General features: G+C 40.0%; 1 protein-coding gene across 13 annotated transcripts in view; it reads right to left on the reverse strand.

Moving 5' to 3' along the window:
* Positions 1 to 18,516, reverse strand: part of WDFY3 (WD repeat and FYVE domain containing 3) — a 188,546-nt gene that overhangs the window by 24,271 nt on the left and 145,759 nt on the right. For 10 of the 13 annotated variants that reach the window (XM_040555092.1, XM_040555093.1, XM_040555105.1 and 7 more), the window contains 10 exons: positions 16,856 to 17,089; positions 15,241 to 15,340; positions 12,853 to 13,013; positions 11,986 to 12,215; positions 11,066 to 11,175; positions 10,031 to 10,213; positions 5,714 to 5,871; positions 4,227 to 4,304; positions 3,021 to 3,248; positions 2,144 to 2,197 (listed from right to left, as the gene is read on the reverse strand). In XM_040555092.1, the coding sequence (XP_040411026.1) occupies positions 2,144 to 2,197; positions 3,021 to 3,248; positions 4,227 to 4,304; positions 5,714 to 5,871; positions 10,031 to 10,213; positions 11,066 to 11,175; positions 11,986 to 12,215; positions 12,853 to 13,013; positions 15,241 to 15,340; positions 16,856 to 17,089 (1,536 nt within the window). The remainder of the gene's footprint in view (positions 1 to 2,143; positions 2,198 to 3,020; positions 3,249 to 4,226; positions 4,305 to 5,713; positions 5,872 to 10,030; positions 10,214 to 11,065; positions 11,176 to 11,985; positions 12,216 to 12,852; positions 13,014 to 15,240; positions 15,341 to 16,855; positions 17,090 to 18,516) is intronic. The other 3 variants (XM_040555097.1, XM_040555102.1, XM_040555099.1) reach the window with 1 other exon arrangement.

The following is an 18,516-nucleotide window of genomic DNA, read 5'->3' on the forward strand; positions in this document are numbered from 1 at the left end:
TCAGGAACACTGTGTGCAGCACAGGGCATGCCCACTAAGTGCTTTGTGCGTGTGCAGACATACAACAAAACATACAAAAACAGAGACTCTTCATTAGATCCAATAAATCATCTAATTTGCAAGGGAGCTTTTGAACCACTGAAGTAATGATGGGTTTGCAGAAATGCCTGCTGCTAAGCCTACAACACGGAGACGTATTAAGTGTGGTCAGTATGTTATGAACTGTCACAAAAGACTGCTGGGATACTTTTGCTCTAAGATTGATAGATCAAATGGCCATTTCACAACCTTTCATCACTCCCTACAGTTCATTCATTAGACAGCCAAATTCATTGCTAGGTGTAGTTTGAGTAAAAATTTTCCTCAAGACAAGATGAAAATAAGTGGAGGTCGATATGAACTAAAAGCAGCCAGAGACCTGTTTTGAAGGCTCAAAAATTCTTAATTCAGTTGTTTCTTTTTTTTTTTTTAATACAGATTTTGAAGGCCTGCAGGCAGGCAACTGGCACAAGAGGATTATTTTAAGTGAAGTAATTCATCAAGCATCATTTGTATCTTTGGATAAGCACAATGGATTATGATATGCTTCACTATGGTGATGGTGTGTTGTTGGCTTTCTTTTAGCAGGTTAATTCTTACATTCCTCTTTTGATTATAGAATTAATATTAGAAATCAAAGTAACCACTAAATGAGGACAAGGTCAGCAACATCACTGGAGAGACAGATGGGAATAAGAGCAATTACACAGCCAAGAACTTTTCCAAAATTAAAACAAACTGATGCACCTGGACAGAAGAAAACCCATTATTTTTATACTTCAGTCAAAAATCATCTTCTCTGAGTACTATTTAACGCCAACACCCTAACTCTAGAAAGCTCAGTTTGTGAACATGTTCAGCTCTCCAACACAAAAACAAATTGTTACTTTGTAGCAATATACCCCACGATTCTTCAAATTAGATTGAGATAATAATGGAATATTATAAATTCAGATAAATGCTTTAAATTATGTGCAACTGCAGAATATTAGTTGCTGTTTCAATTAAGACTTCCTCGTTCAATTCTGCAGTTGTAACTGCAAATACCTAAAACGTGATGTTCTTTTTTTGTTGCTGTCCATCTGTGTGATGATGTAGTAGGAAACTAAGTGACCCATAAAAACAAAACAGCTTTATTACAAGTAGATGTTTGGGATGACTAAGCAATTAAGAGCAGCAACATGGAGATTCCTTATTTCAGGTCAAATTGCCTGCCCCAGAAATCCAAGATGTACAGCACTGTGATCTGATTTGCCGAGTTGGGCTCCAGTAAGTCTTCACTCTTTAACACCTCTGTAGTAACGTAAATTCTACAAAGAAAAATCCAAACTAGCACTGCTAACATGAAGAAATCAGTAACAAATTATATTTGATTTTCTATATAGCAATTACTTTCATTTATGTGTATTAGTTCATTGCTGAATGTAATTCAAATCAGTGAATGCACATTGTGCACTATACTTAGTGATGGGCAAGACTAACTGTAATTTCATAGAGAAGCATCGTAAGAGAGAAATGCTTGCAGGGCAGTCAGTTCCTAACAGATCTGGTACTTCTAAGGTAGGATTTGTATTTTGAAACAACTGCGTACATATCATTAATAATAAAAATGAAGACGATCAGGAACGACAAAATTGGGTTAACAAATGTGGTGCTAACAAAAATAGGCCTCTTTCAGACCATTATGATTAGAAAGGGGAAAAACCCCTGCTCACCAGGTCCCCTTTGCAAACAACATCCATTTTCCTAGCAGTGCTTCCCAATGATCACTTTGCCCATTACTAAACATGTTCTGTAGACCATTAGTTCAGACCCCAAGCCACAACTCTGAACACAGTGAGAACAGTGACAGCACAGTCCAACACAGCCTGTTAGTGTGCAGCAAAAAAGTTAAGATCTACAGAAAGTTGTATTAGGTGAAAGCTGAGGAGAGCACAGTAACATCTTCTAATGTGAATACGGAAAACACCACCTTCAGGCCTGGAAATACTGAAAGAGCAAGTTGAAAGCCAAATGTAGAAGCAGTCATTAAGATTGCCCAACATGCAGGAGCAGCTGTAAAAGTTGTGATTATTTTACATTCTCTCAGTGTGTGTTTCTTTACCTTTTGAGGAATGCCATCATCAGATGTCTCAGGAAGTCTACTTGAGAGGTCAGACTGAAAACAGGTCATTAAGTATATGCATCAGAAAAAGAACACTTTTAGAAGAAGGCATATGTTCTCCGCTTTCTGTGAACTTAACTGTTGCTAAAACTATTCTGTGTCATAACAAGTAGACAAATACACCTAATGGTGTAAAGTTGGCTGTACAGTATTCTTTTGTTTGTGCTTCTTAAGTACCATGGCTTTTATTCTTGATTTGAGGAAAAAAAATCCTGCATGCATACATACATGCATGCCTAAAAGACACAATAAAGACTGCTCCATTTCCTCAAGATGCTGTTCCAAAGCAAAGAGAAACGAACTGCCAAGCTTTCCAAGGCCACATACATTTCTGCCCAAGTAGCCAATGTTCATATTCACAGATTATCAGTGAAAGAAGTACATCCAAATGAAGGCCAGTAGGCCTATTTGGTTTTTGCTTTTTTTCAGATCTGTTTCAACTGTTATGTAGCACTACGCCAAGAACTCAGAGTGAAACCTCCCATCCATAGGTATGGCATTTCATAGCCTCTTGGTGCTCATGAAGATGCTTCTGGTGTTCACCAGCATGCTCACTTGGCTAATGCATACACACCACATCTCATGCTGGAACCAGTAGAGCTTTCCAATTCACTCAGTTTTGAGTGGTGAGCAGGTCAGTCCCACCACGAAATATACTACAAAGAATAACTGGACCTTACCAACCATTTAGGGCTAACAGGCATGTTGGTAAACCAACAGAGTAAAATAGGCTTAAGAGAAACTTTTTTTTTTTTTTTTAAAGTGGATTTTACAACTGGGCATGAAATTACTCATAATGAAATGCTGAATTACTTACCAGAAAGTTTGTTTCTTGTTCAGCTTCAGGCATGTAGGGATACTGAATATAAAACATGTCATTTCGAACCATCTTCTTCCTCATTCTACAGGGACCCTCAGTCATCTCCAACATCCACTTGTCAAGATGGGAACCGATGGGGGGACCCCACAGACCTCGCTCTCGTAGTAACTCATACTCGATTTGAGACCACTCTTCTGTCACATATTTTACTGCATTCTGCTGACGCTGAATACAAAGATATTTCCATATGCATTAACAGTGATGTTTTTAAGCCTGCATCTGATGCGAGCAAAGTCATTTTCACTACATTACAGAAAACCTTGCAACTGAAAACTACAGTAGCATTTTATTATGCACCCTAACGCGCTTTCCAGTCTCAGCTACTATAAAAGCAAGATTCACATTGTATTCCTCTAAGCATAAGAGGAAAAAAACAACAAATGAACTCTGCTTTTGGTTTTTACCTATAATTGAATGCATTTGTAAACAGCAAATATGAAAAAAATGCGACATTAATACACTGATTTTGAAAAGGGATTTTAGGAATTGAAAAAAGATAACTTCAGATGCTTTTCCTGCCTACATTTGAACAGAAGAGGGAAACTGAACAAAGCAAAGCTTATCTGGTGGATTTTTGCTAGTCACTTTCAATAACTTGAACTTCTGGGAAGCTGATTTCTTAGACTTTTAGAACACATCTCAGCAAATACTTTGAACCAAAGGACTGTGGGGATGCTTGAAAGAAAATGCAGGGTGCAATGATTTTGTTCTAGAAGGCACAGAGCATCATCTTTCTATCGCTGCATAATAATTTGAAAAAGGTACCGTAAAACTTTGTTTGTACTACTATAAAAGTAGCATTTGTACACAATGCTTTCCTATGTCTTCTGCTATTTTTTTTCAAGAAGCCTAAGTACTCTTTTGAATAAAAAAAAAAGATGGAAACATGCTAGAGCATGCAGGCTTTTTAAAACAGTATATGAAAAACTTAAGATTTAACTTAGGTACTACTGCTGCAATGAAATCAAAATTAGCTTTATTTGACTGCATTAAAGAAACACCCCTAAAATAACAATAGTATCTATACATTTAAGCATTTAATCACCAACCTCCTAATATTTTATAAGCCACATAATGAGAAACAGGATCTGTACAGCCTAACATGTCAAAAATATCAGTTTCAGGTAGTCCTCTGAACCATACCTCCTGATATTCCTTATACTGCATATCAACCAGGTCCCGAACCACTGCAATGTGAGTAAACATCCACTGGGAAATTTCCTAACAGAAGATAAGGAGACAGACAGAATCAGACTTTATAAAAGCAGGCTTAGGCTTTGTTTGAATGGAAAGCCCATGAATCCATCACCTTGCTAACTTGTTCAAAAAGACTAGTTTCCTAAAATATATTCTGGATTAATTTCAAACTACTGCATGCAAAAATATTTTTAAGGGTGTTTTATGTTTTTTGTTTTATTTTGTTTGGTTGCTTTTAAGGCAGCAAACTCACATACAGGGACATTATTTAAGATAAACTGGCAAACATTTGGCAAATGTTGAAAGCACATGATTAATGGTTCAGAAAATTCTCAAACAGCTAAAGAGAGGCACTAGATGACAAAAATTACTACTTTTCTCCATTTCCAGGTAATATTTTGTGGATGCTGCCCAATTTGATGGAAACCCTTACAGCTATCATTCCGTACTGACACACACCTGTTTTCACACCCTGCTCCCTTGCTGATATGCCTAACAACCATTCCTGTCAGCTCAGTTTTTGGGTTTCTTCCTTTTCATTTTCATGTGTTCACCAGAAAAAGGACCGATAACACTGAGAATTCTTTATTGTATCAAGTCCACTGCATGATTTTCAGACCAGTAAGTGAAAAGGCAAGCTATTTTTCAACTTACACAGGACACTAATAACTCCTGATGAATCAATAGCAGTTACACATTTCTTTATGGCAGGAATACACCTGCTCTCCATGACCTAAAGTCTCCCTGCTGTTCCAAGTGCTAATTACAGTAAGAACTCCATCCTACAAAACTTTCAGACCCGTCTTTCCTTTGTTTTCAATGCCCAAAGTATTGTATATTAACTCCTTACAATGCCCTACCAAGTACTTTCTGACAGAAATCACACAGCTTTAACCCTCTAGTCTTTTTTTTTTTTAAACACAAGCAGGTTTGAAAAGCAAATGTACAATTTCACCACCACATAATGTTTTGCTGAGCTCTTCTCTGTAGTACAATAAAAATAGGGAAAAGCAGTATTTTTTTAGTCATGATACATAAAATATGCTTATAAGGATTTTCCAAAAAAAAAAAAAAACCAAAAAAAACCAAACACATCACCTTGGCAGTAGGATGAGAAAAAGGACAAGCATCTATCTTGGCTTCCATTACAAAGTGGTGTGGCAAACTGAATTAGGACCCAGACTAGCAAAGCAGTAAAGCATTACAGATATATAAAACCTTAACTCTCCTTTTAATGTTAAAGATAGGCAGCTGTGCTTGCTGGATTAGGACACGCAGAAGTGAGAATGCTCAGTCTCAATATTCAACAATGAAAAGAAACAAGCACAAGATCTTACCTAACACCCTGAAAGATCATTTATATTGCAATATTTACCATAATCTCTGAACATACGATGCTGGATTTTAGATTGCATTTTACCGAGTGACATTACCTGTGTAGAAAGATTGTGTTTATTGAGCCCGCTCTCCTTCCGGTTTCTCCTGGAACCAGTTAGTTTAGAGAGGCCAAACCCACTGCTAACTCGTGAAAGTTTGGACTGTGTGGTCGGAACCAAAGCCTCCCCTCTACTGATGCACTTCTTCTCATGGGCTGAAAAACAAAGATCTTACGTTGTGGTTTTTTTTTTTTTTTCCTGTCTGTTCTGATTCTCATTGCCGTTTCACTAAACAGAGCAATCTTTTTCATTGTTTTTTTTTGGTTGTTTCTTTTTTTCTTGTGGTTGTAGTGTGTGGGGTTTTTTTTTCAGTTTTGGTTTTGAAGGAAAGATACCCAAGAGAAATTCGGGATTTTTTTTAATTATTATTATTTTGAAAGGAAACATGAAGAGCAGATTTATGATACCTTTCACTGATTATCAAAACCAGGGTCTAACAGCTGTGAGTGCTGTCCTCACCTGAATAAGTGAAAAATCGGTACGTAGAACAAAGTTGTCACCTCCCCTCCCCTCCACACTCCAACCAATTTCCATATTGCTGAATTACATCCCTTAAAGACCAAGAGAGCAGTCAAAAGAAGGGAGACAATGTCAGATGAAACAGTTTCTTTCAAAACAGTTACAAAATAAAGAAATCTATTCCATTTGTTATAAATGGCAGACAAATGAAAAGTAACCCAGTCGAGCATGTTGTCCCCCGAGCATTGTGCCCCTCCCTACACCCAAAAAGGGGCTGCATCATGACCCTGCTATCTAGTCTGTCAGCACAAGTATGTCATTTTGAGAGAAGTTAGGTGGGCTAGTGCACCTTTTTGTGAACATACAGCCATCCCAGTTGATCGTCAAGTCCAGAAACACTAGCATGCTTACTTTAAAACTTTAGTAAAAATCACAGATTAGTTCAGCTCTCAGCATTTTCATGTTCTCCCGATACTCATCTAACGGACCTCACTGTATATCCGTTAAATTTGATTTAAAAAAAACATGCTTCCATTATTTTCTTCTTTTAAATCCACTACTACTTTCTTAAACCAATATATTCTCCAAAGATCCTCGACTCTGCTCAAAACACTTTATTTATTATTTTTGTTTAAATACCGACTATTAGCTAGATAGTGGAAACGCAAGCAAAATTCAGCCAGGGACAAAGCATATCTAGAAGTACACGGACCACAAAACCAATTGCTGTATATTTCCAACAATGCTTTCTGTATATCCAGATTAACCTCAACTACAGAATCATCTAGGTTGGAAGAGACCTCCAAGATCACCTAGTCCAACCTATGACCTAACACTAACAAGTTCTCCACTAAACCATATCCCTAAGCTCTACATCTAGACGTCTTTTAAAGACCTCCAGGGATGGTGACTGAACCCACTTCCCTGGGCAGCCCATTCCAATGCCTAACAACCATTTCAGTAAAGAAGTTTTTCCTAATATCCAACCTAAATCTTCCCTGGCACACCTGTAGCCCATTCCCCCTTGTCCTATCACTGGGCATGTGGGAGAATAGACCAAAGGAGCCTCCTTTAAGGTACCTGTAGAGAGCGATAAGGTTGCCCCTGAGCCTCCTCTTCTCCAGGCTGAACAATCCCAGCTCCCTCAGCCGCTCCTCATAAGACTTGTTCTCCAGACCCCTCACCAGCTTCATTGCCCTTCTCTGGACACACTCCAGCACCTCCATGTCCTTCCTGTAGTGAGAGGCCCAAAACTGAACACAGTACTCGAGGTGTGGCCTCACCAAAGCCGAGTACAGGGGGACAATCACTTCCCTAGTCCTGCTGGCCACACTGTTTCTGATACAAGCCAGGATGCTGTTGGCCTTCCTGGCCACCTGAGCACATTGCTGGCTCATGTTCAGCTGACTATCTACCAATACTCCCAGGTCCTTCTCTGCCAGGCAGCTTTCTAACCACTCATCTCCCAGCCTGTAGCTCTGCTCGGGGTTGTTGTGCCCCAAGTGCAGGACCCGGCACTTGGCCTTGTTGAACTTCATACAGTTGGCCTCAGCCCATGGGTCCAGCCTATCCAGATCCTCCTGCAGAGCCTTCCTACCCTTGAGCAGATCAACATGTGCACCTAACTTGGTGTCTGTCATCTGCAAACTTACTGAGGGTGCATTTGGTCCCCTCATCCAGACCACCGATAAAGATATTGAAGAGGACTGGCCCCAGTACTGAGCCCTGGGGGACGCCACTAGTGACCGGCCTCCAACTGGATTTGACTCCATTCACCACAACTCTTTGGGCCTGGCTACCCAGCCAGCTTTTAACCCAACGAAGCGTATGCCAGTCCAAGCCAAGGGCAGCCGGTTTTTGAGGAGAATGTTGTGCGAAACGGTGTCAAAAGCCTTACTGAAGTCAAGGTAGACCACATACACAGCCTTTCCCTCGTCCACTAAGCACATCACTTTGTCATAGAAGGAGATCAGGTTCGTCAAGCAGGACCTGCCTTTCATAAACCCATGCTGACTGGGCCTGATCGCCTGGTTGCCCTGCAAGTGCCGCATGATGACTCTCAAGATAATCTGCTCCATGAGCTTCCCTGGCACCGAAGTCAGACTGACAGGCCTATAGTTTCCTGGATCCACCCTCCAGCCCTTCTTGTAGATGGGCATCACGTTTGCTAGCCACCAGTCGACTGGGACCTCCCCTGATAGCCAGGATTGCTGATAAATGATGGAAAGCAGCTTGGCCAGCTCTTCTGCCAGTTCTCTCAGTACCCTTGGGTGGATCCCATCCGGCCCCATCGACTTGCGCACATCCAAGTGCTGTAGCAGATCGCCAACCATATCCTCGTGGATAGTGAGGGCCACATTCTGCTCCCCATCCCCTTCCACCAGCTCAGGGGGCTGGGTATCTAGAGAACAACTGATCTTGCTGCTAAAGACTGAGGCAAAGAAGGCATTAAGCACCTCAGCCTTTTCCTCATCTCTCTTAACTAAGTTTCCCTCTGCATCCAGTAAAGGATAGAGATTCTCCTTAGTCCTCCTTTTCACGTTTATGTATTTATAAAAACATTTTTTGTTATCTTTAACAGCAGTAGCCAGATTAAGCTCCAGATGAGCTTTGGCCTTTCTAATTTTGTCCCTGCACAGCCTCGCAACATCCTTATTGTCCTTCTGAGTGGCCTGCCCTCTTTTCCAAACCCTCTTTTTCTTCCTGAGCTCTAGCTACAGCTCTCTGTTCAGCCAGGCTGGTCGTCTTACGCGCCGGCTTGTCTTTGGGCACATGGGGATAGACTGCTCCTGAGCCTTTAAGATTTCCTTCTTGAAGAGTGCCCAGCCTTCCTGGACTTACTCTGCCCTTCAGAACTGCCTCTCAAGGGACTCTGCCAACCACTGCCCTGAACAGCTCAAAGCCTGCCCTCTGGAAGTCCAAGACAGCAGTTTTACTGATCCCCCTCCTGACTTTGCCAAGAATAGGGAACTCTACCATTTCGTGGTCACTCTGCCCAGGACAGCTCCTGACCACCACATCTCCCAGCAGTCCTTCTCTGTTTGTGAACAGAAGGTCTAGTGGGGCAACTCCTCTGGTAGGCTCACTAACCAGCTCCGTCAGGAAGCTATCTTCCACGCTCTCCAGGAACCTCCTAGACTGCTTCCTCTGAGCTGTATTGTATTTCCAGCAAATTACTTCAGAACCATTCCATTGTAAAAGGACTATGTCCACTCAATTTTAGATGAACTTTGAGTATCTGCTGTCTGAATTCATACTAATCATTCCAACAACAGTTGGCCTTTATTAATACAGGCACACAGCTAACTTGAGCTTAACTTGTCCACCAGGTCCTTTTCCTGTAAAGCTGCTTCCTATGTTGAACAGACTTCACTGCCAAGGAAAAGTCTGAGTATCGCTGCTGCCATTGAAATGATGTTCGGTCGCACATTTCCAATTTCATCAACCATGGGGAGACTTTGTAGGCTGCACCCGGACATGCTCAAGATGGGTTCCCTTCCTGTCTGGCACATCCAAATCTCAGTAAGGTCTAATAGGTCACCACAAGGCAAGTGCTCATGAAAAGGTGCTAAATAAAACAGTCCTCTGCCACTGTAATTCACAGGATGCTATTTGGTACATGCTCACACACAAACACAGGAAGCTGCTGAGATCAGCAAAACCATTGACTACAGGCCCTGCGTATGGCAGAGTAAGTATATCCCATACCCAGTACCATTTCTGAATCAGAGATGTTCAGCTATAACAGGTTATTTACCAATACACAAAAGGTAAGTCCATACTGCAAAAAAATGCACGTGGTTCCCTTTGGGAAAATCTAACATCTGGGACAGATAAATCCTCAGTTGCACTTACCCAAATGATTTTGCCAACACTTTAAACTTGCTTCCTCAATTAAAGTTCTTGCAACAGTTATATCCACTTGGCCACGATCATTGACAGGTAGCATCACTTTGAAAACTTCTTCTAACACCTGTTTTTTACTGTGAATCAACTCTGTCCACACTCTGTTTATAGCTTTTAAAAGAAGCTGGCGACCTGCATAAATACAAGACCATAAACAGCAAGTTTTCTAAGCTGCTGATTTAATTTGTATTTTTATAGTAGCAAAATGAATAGATTAAGCAATTACACTCCATATTCTTCCTTTCTTGTAGGACTTGTGAAACGCATTTTAACAGCCTGTCTTTTTTATCATTTGTACACTATTCGTACACATCTAGAAGTTAATTTTGAAATTCTTGCCCCTGTGAATCTGAAACACCGGCTCCAATTAGTTGCAATTCTTCTCCCATACCCATGCGTACATTAACAACACTAGATTGATAAGAATCTTACAGATATATACAGTCTATATAAAAACATACAATTCCAAACACAAATCACAGAAGTATTTTTTATATCTGTATACACTGATAGACACGTATGTAAATATTAAATGTATACATATAAGAAGAGCAAAACCACGATCCTTTCTTCTACCAGCCAGTTCATAAGTTTCCCTTGAGAGGAAAATCCTAATGGTTCCAGTGAGTAATAATTCAACATCTTATAACAGTTATGTCTTAACTATGCTCCTGTAAGATTTGTCAGATAGAGAAGCATGGCACACACTTAAAAGGATCCATTTACATTGCATTCAATTCAGTACACATAAAGGAGTCTAATTCTAGTTCACGTCCAGTAAAAAAAATGAAGTCCACTTGCTGTATTAACAAAACAGTAGCTTATTTTGAATGTATCTGTTTTGGTGTTTCAAGTGTTTTGTTTGTTTTTAGTGTTTATACCCACACGCACTCTCCTGCCCAAAGTATAACTAGGGTAAAAGACTACTGATGACAATAAAGCAGCAGCATTAGCAGACATCTGTGGATTCATCACTCAGATTACCTTCACTGACATCTTGATTGTAGACTCCATCTGGCTCTATATCAGAGGGGATCATAATGTGCCAAGTAGTCATCCTGGCTTCTGCTTCCAATCCAAACCCATCAACATTGCTACAAATACACAGTGAATGAACAACCACCAGAAACAAATAAAAGCGCTACAAAGATTAACGTGTACTGCTACAGCAATTATCTTCATTTCTGTCCACTTGATTTCTGATGATCTGCAGTCACAAGTCAAACTGAAGGTTTTTCAAAAAGGACATGAAATGGACACTAATGTTGCTGGAGGAAGCAGAAATATTTCAGGAAACACCAGTGTGGCCAAAGCCATGAATGGCAAACACTAGAGTTTTTGTGGATCATGTTTCCCAAGTGTCTTGGGATAAAACCTAAGTCCTACAACTTTTTGGAAAGAAAAATGAAAATGCCAGTCAGGCTTTTGTAGCAATGCAGACAAGCAGGTGTTACCAGCATTTGTCATGTCCATCCAATTTAATTCTTCACTTATTCGAATACATCCAATTACTAAGATACTGAACACATACTCAATAGACCCTAAGTCTAGTGACTGATCCCTTTAACTATTAATTACTTCACACTAGAGCTTCTTTCTACTTAAAAAATATTTCACACTGTCAAAGCATAGTAATATAATGGTTGATCAGCACTTGTGTTAGTATTGTAAAATACCTGTGTAAAAGGAGGTAAGACTGTTCTCTAAACTCAGGCTCTTCAAACTTTTTTCATTTTATTTCAAAATGAATCACTAGAGCTTGCTTGCATTTCACGGACTTGAAAGTTATAAACTGTTGTCAGGAATTTGCTGACTTATTTGCAAGGTGTCAGAGCTGAGAGGGAACAGGTGATTTTTATGTCACGGCCCTGGTTCTGGAATAAACTTCTGTCTGAGAGACTTACCTTCCCACATGCAGGTTAATCAAACAGTGAGCTAGGCAGCTGATGAACTCTTGATCATGATTTCCAGGTCCCAAAATTAAGTTTCTGTTCACAGTAAGGACCCTCAGAGAATCAAGGAGAGCCACTTGCTGAGGAACAGTTTTGTGGGCTCTTGAGAACTGATACAAGATGGTCCTGTTCAGGCAGTGATAAATAGCATCCAGTGATAGTCCCTGAGATCTTCTTTTTGACTAATAGAAACAAAACAAACAAAAAAAACCACACATCATCAGATGTTAGCTGAAAAAATGTACAGGCAGATAATCTTTGCACAAATTGGGTCCACGCTGTTTTTTCAAAATAGGTAGTGTCAATTCCAGGGATTTCAAGGGCCAAATTGACACTAATAGATGCTGATGCACTTAAAATTTGAACATCCATAATAATCGGCCTATTTTCATTTTCTCTCACTTCGAGCAGCAGAAGTCTTCAACAGTCTCCAATAAAAGACCATGAGGAAGCTTTCCAAAAATCTCCTGAGGTCAATTTAGGAAGCTTTCCGGGCATTTAAGAAAAATAGTAATTTCATCCAAAAGCAGTTTTAACTCAACTGCCCCATAATAAAGCATTCCACGCTGACAAGATATGCTAGGAAAGCTCATTAAAAAGTGAAAGAGAAGAAAAAAAAGGCATACTTATGAGCTAACCAAAGACAAGCCACCAGCACATGAACAATTACAATCTTGGAGTGTTAGCTACCCAGGCTGCACAATTAGCAAAAGGCACCATCCAAGTAGTACACAGGCTGCTTAGTGACATCACTCCATGGATTTTAACGTAAATTGTGAAAATGTTTTTTCAAGTAGGCTCATAAGAGAACACTGTTACCTGTGCAATGAGTTGGATTATGAATTCCACAAGAAGTTTGGATTCTTTGTTGAACATGCCCTGCCAAAGCTTATCTACCACACGCTGTGTAAAATAAAACACATTGTTCACCAGCACTTGGTAGCTTCCTCCACTTGTTATAGGCAGAGATGCGTCTTCACCTATGTAACAGCAAAATAAAGTTTCTTCATTAAAAAGAAATAAGTAAGTATATTGGCATTAGTCTATGTTTTCTAATTCTGTAAAAGAGAAGAAAAGAGTCAGATAGTCAAGCTAAAGCCTAGTCAAAAAGCTAAAGCCTTGTCATAGAACCATAGAATGGTTTGGGCTGGAAGGGACCTTTAAGATGATCTAGTTCCAATCCCACTGCCATGGGAAGAGACACCTTACACTGGACCAGGGTGCTCAAAGCCCCATCCACCCCAGCCCTCGACACTTAGAGAGATGGGGCACCCACAGCTTCTCTGGACAGCCTCTTTCAGTGCCTCACCACCCTCAGAGTAAAGACTTTCTTCCTTATATCTAATCTAAATCTACCCTCTTTTAGTTTAAAGCTGTTACGTGTTGTCCTATCACTACACTCCTTGATGAAAGGAGACTATAAGAGCTTTTCTGTAGTCCCCTTTAGACACTGGGAGGATGCTATAAGGTCTCCCTCGAGCCTTCTCCTCTCCAGGGTGAACAACCCCAATTCCCTCAGCCTGTCTTTACTAGGAAAGGTGCTCTAGGCCCTTGATAATCTCTGTGGCCTCCTCTGGACTCTTTCTAATACATCCATGTCCTTCCTGTGCTGGGTCCCCAAAGCTGACCATAGTACCACTCCAGGTGGGGTCTCACAAGAGAAGAGCAGAGGGAAAGAATCACCTCCCTCGCCCTGCTGGCCAAGCTGCTTTTGGTGCAGCCCAGGGTATGGGTGACTTTCTGGGCTGCAAGCTCACATTGCCGGGTCATGTTGAGCTTCTTGTCAACCAATATTTCCAGCTCCTTCTCCTCAAGGCTGCTTTCAATCCATTCTCTGCACAGCCTGTATTTGTGGCTGTCACTTACCTATGCTGAACTTTGATGGTAAGTAATCACTGGAAATTGACAGTGAAAAGGCCAAAACAAGAGGGGCAGGGCACACACCAAACACCCACAGCAACCCTAGAAAATACATGGCGCAGCTTTACACTTACCTAACTTTTTGCAGCTATCTAAAAGGAAAATATCTGACATAGAATTAAAACCCAATCTGCTTACTGAAACTAATAAGATCTTGTGCAAACCAGGGTGAAATACAAAAATCTCTGTGGATATTGCTACAGGCCCTTGTTTACCGTTTGGAGAGGTATATTAACCATCAACACTCTCTAAGTTTCTTTTCTGGATTCACATCTGACAGAGGACTAAAACATCACCTGAGACTCTATTCAAGGTAAACTGTACTTTGTGTGCGAGTACACTCAATTCACAACTTGAGAATCACTGCTTGAATTACTGCTTTCACAGAAGGATGCCAGAAAAGTCTGCTCCAGATTATTTCTCACAGAAAAGCAACGGGTACTGATTTTGCCTGAGGTTCACTTAGATTTATTAATTTCTGGCACTACTTGCACACAAAGTGGCTGATTGCATCATACATGGAAGAAGCCAGCCAAAACTCTGAAGAAGGAACACCCAGGAAAACCAAAATTGTGCTCCTGGTGTACATAAAGTACTAACAAGGACTTCTAGGATGAATACAGAGCAGACTGATAGCTCCTGGCAAGTCCAGCAGGCCACCATGAAATCAAAGCAGGCACCTGAGCAAAGATACTCCAACAGGCCACCTCACAACCATCTATACCCATGCTCTGCTGGGACAGCCCATCCTACTGACATCCAGCTTAAAAGCTTTTCAAACTCTTCCTGAGCATTTCTTTGGTAGGTGGTTCAATAGAGTACTAATCCCAGATGATTTTTCTGGGCTGCTTCTACAAAAGGAAGAAAAGAAAACTAAGGTAACTTTTAAAAACCTACGTCCCAGCCATAAGAAATTGACAAAAGCTCCAGATCATCTGCCAAGGCAAGAAGGACAAGATAGGTAATTCTGGGATAACAAGACTCAGTTGTATTTCTTTCTGACAGGACTGAAATTTGTCAGGTTTCTACATCCAAAAGATTCACCCAATGCAGTTTTTTTTAGAAACTTCTGTTTTATAGCTTTGGCACAATTGAGACCGAGAGGGAATACGTAATTACAGCAGTACCATTTACACATCAAAGGAAAGAAAAGGGCAGAACAAAAAATATGAAGGCACTAAATTTCTAACAAATTAGGTAATTAATAAAGAAAAATTAAAATTAATATCTATATCGAAAACTTTCCCTCAAGTCAGAGGGACCGATAATTAAGCATTGCTATATTACCCAATAAAACATCAGCTGCAAGTAAGTGGTCCATCACGCTATCCAAAACATACGTCTGAAACTCCTTCTGCTGTGTTCGTGTTGATCTTTCAGGGGAAGCCTGATTCAAGAAACACAGTGAAAAAATAATGAGTATCTCTGAGGGAGCAAAAAGGAAGAGGAGGTGTTATAGGTGAATTCTTGTTTTTCTTAAGTCTCATGAACTATCATTTACTTTTCCACAGTAATTTGTCTCCAGTAAGAAGTCTTGGCTCTATCTAAAAACTTAGGGATGGACATCAGGTATACATCAGCTGTATGCAGTCTTACAGCGAGCATTACTCCAATTTATACCCCGTATATTTATTTTCTGCCCATCTAGACCAGTAACTAACATTGACAAACTGTAACAGATTAAAATAGCAGCAAAGCAACTGCAACAGAATGACCATGGCCTCAAATATGCTTCCTGATGTCCATGTAAAAATGCATCTCTTGAAAGTTTATTTATTTATTTAGCTTTGTGACAGCAAAGAGACACCTAGCTACCTCAGGAACTTTTAAGATTATGTATAAGCATGCTCCAAAATTCCTGCAGCTATGGAAGAAATCAGGGAGACACAGCAGCATAACAAAGAGCTAAGTCATAGGAGAACATGGACTGATGTGAACTGAACATTTCAAAAGACACAGTCTGAAGAAGGTGTGGATACAGTAGTGCAGTTAAGCAGCAGTTGAACTCCTCATTGCCTGCCTAAGCATTCAGAGCGTGCTGCTTTCCACACGTGTCACCAAATGTAACAGAGTTTAACAGAAAGATTATGTAGCAACTCCATGAATTTTTATAGCATATGGCACCAGATGTCCTGGCACCTGTTTTTATCTAACACAAATAAAACTGAGTCCTTAACATTTCTTTAGGGATTGGTAGGGATTTTATATTTTGAGCAAAACCAATACAGCTGTCACAGGCTAATGGAAGTATAACAAATGAATCATACTCTGCAAGAATAAAACTTGAGGAAAGCTGCAACTTCTCATGCTGCACTGTTTGAACATCGACTGTTGCAACCCACTTCCTGCATTTCCAGACAAATGGAGTTATTGACTAAGATGACAAAACAAGAGCTCCAAAGAGAGCACAAAATACAAACAAAACCTTGACACAGCGTACTCAGTTACATGTGCGGCAACTAACAGAGCCATTTGACTATCCAAATGAAAGCTAAGGAGTCCACAAACATAACTGATAGTAGGACTCGTGTGGAGGGAAGAACACAGTGCAGCAAGAAAAAAAAACACAAATGTCACACAGATTGTCTGCTCAATCATTTCAGGTTGTCACTAACACATGCAAATGCCAGGAGGAAGAAAAAAAGTCCAGAAAGCATTCTGAAAGGGAGACTGAGAAAAACAAACACACACACACACACCTCTGGTGTTTACTTTCTTAGGTTTTCCAAAGTATTAACAACAGCAAGCAAACTTATTTATGAGCCAAGAGTGTTCCAATTTTCTAAAACTCTTACTTCATGACTGTTTTTAAGATTCTACTGAATGATAAGGTGAAGGTAAACAGAAATATTGAGGAGAAAAAAGGGTTACACTAAGTTCAAATCATAAAAATCAGTTTTACCTCTAGCAAAAGATCTACCAGTGGAGTCTGTTTGCTGGCTGGTGTGAGACATAAGTTATCAATTATCAGCACCCGCATGAAGTCAAACACAAACTTCTTGGCAGGATGGTTAGTTAGGTACGTCTTGGTGCCAACATTGCAGTATTCTGACTGGCTCCTGTTCATGCCAGAATCAGCTGCAAAGGCTTTGAACTCTTCAGCTGGGGACCCAACTTCATCATCAAGATCAGTGACCTGTGAAAAACAACATGTCAAAACTCCAGAGCTGAACAGATTAGCAGCAGTCATTTTGCTCTTCTATCCTTTACATGTCTTTCTATGGCTATTCACTTCATATTTGGTTTCCTAATAAGCCTTTTTCAGCAAGATTATCATCGGGTTCAGCATCGGGTGCCCAATATACAACATGCAAAACATCCAAATTCTAGTTGCTGATTGACGAGGAAAAAAGAAATCAGTAAAAGCTCACATGAGTTACCTGAACCAGAGATCGCATATCACGTGGGAGATACTTACCAACAAGAACTTCTGGAGCAATTTTTAATTTCTATGCAAGAATACAGATTCTCATAGCAAAAAATCAGAAGTTCTGAAAAAGTTAGCAGCTAAAGCAGTGAACAAAAAACCACGATAGAAGCCAACTGAAAAAGGCTATCAAGTTTGTGTGATAGAGTAGCAAAAGCAAACTCACCCTTTTTTTAATGCAGTACCTTCATCAGAGTGGAATAATCGGTAAAAGCTACTTTCCCAGTACTGAAGGTGATCGAGTCCAAAAGAAATTAAAAGGAGAAAGTATTTTTAGATAATGCCTTCCTCCAAATACAAGAGGAGACAATGACTTCCCTGAAAAAGACTTATTGCATCACCAGCTTCCATATGAAGTAACCAAATGTTCTGAATTTTTGTCTACTTCAGAATGAGAAAATTCCCAAGAAATGAAGAAAAACCCAAAAATGTAGGCTTTCTGGATTTAATGGCACATCTGAGAAAGGCTGGAAGATCGGTCAAGAATTTTCTCTCAAAGCTGAACTTAGGTTAACGTGTTTTGTTGCTATAGTTAGCATCTATTTCATACGGAATTGAATAGTCTACCTCATTTGGGTAGACAGAAATGCTGGAGAAGCAAAAAGATTTGGAGTCGGAAGAGCCTTCAAATAGTGAAGAGTTCAAGTTGTCAGGCAGACAAAGTTTCACCTGTGCACTTAGTAGTGAAAGGACTAAAAAACTACTTGGAGATATGCAAGACTGTTCTAAATTCTTTACACAGGTCAATGCCAAGTCAGCATTACAAGCTTGAAAATGGCACTTTTTTCTTTCCTCCAAGAACTATCATCTACTTCAAATGCAAAAATCAACAATCTTACAAGACTCTTCAACATATATCTGTAAAAACTGATCATCTGTTTCTATTCATAATAGAAAAGACAGTATTTCAGCAATAAATATTTTCTACAGTATTTTATCATTATCTTCCCTAGTTATAGCATTTGCTAACCAGTAAGCTATCCTTCCATGCTCTTAGTGCATGGATTACTTTTAGATGCCAGCTAACAATAACAGTTTCTTTCTTTCCCTTTCATGGTCTAGAAACAGCAGCACTTTTCAATAACACTTAAAGTATACGTAAATTAATAACCTGTAATAGTTCTGCTTAAGGTGGC

This window comes from Cygnus olor, chromosome 4 (genome assembly GCF_009769625.2).
Source record: "Cygnus olor isolate bCygOlo1 chromosome 4, bCygOlo1.pri.v2, whole genome shotgun sequence".
In the NCBI taxonomy this organism is placed as follows: domain Eukaryota; kingdom Metazoa; phylum Chordata; class Aves; order Anseriformes; family Anatidae; genus Cygnus; species Cygnus olor.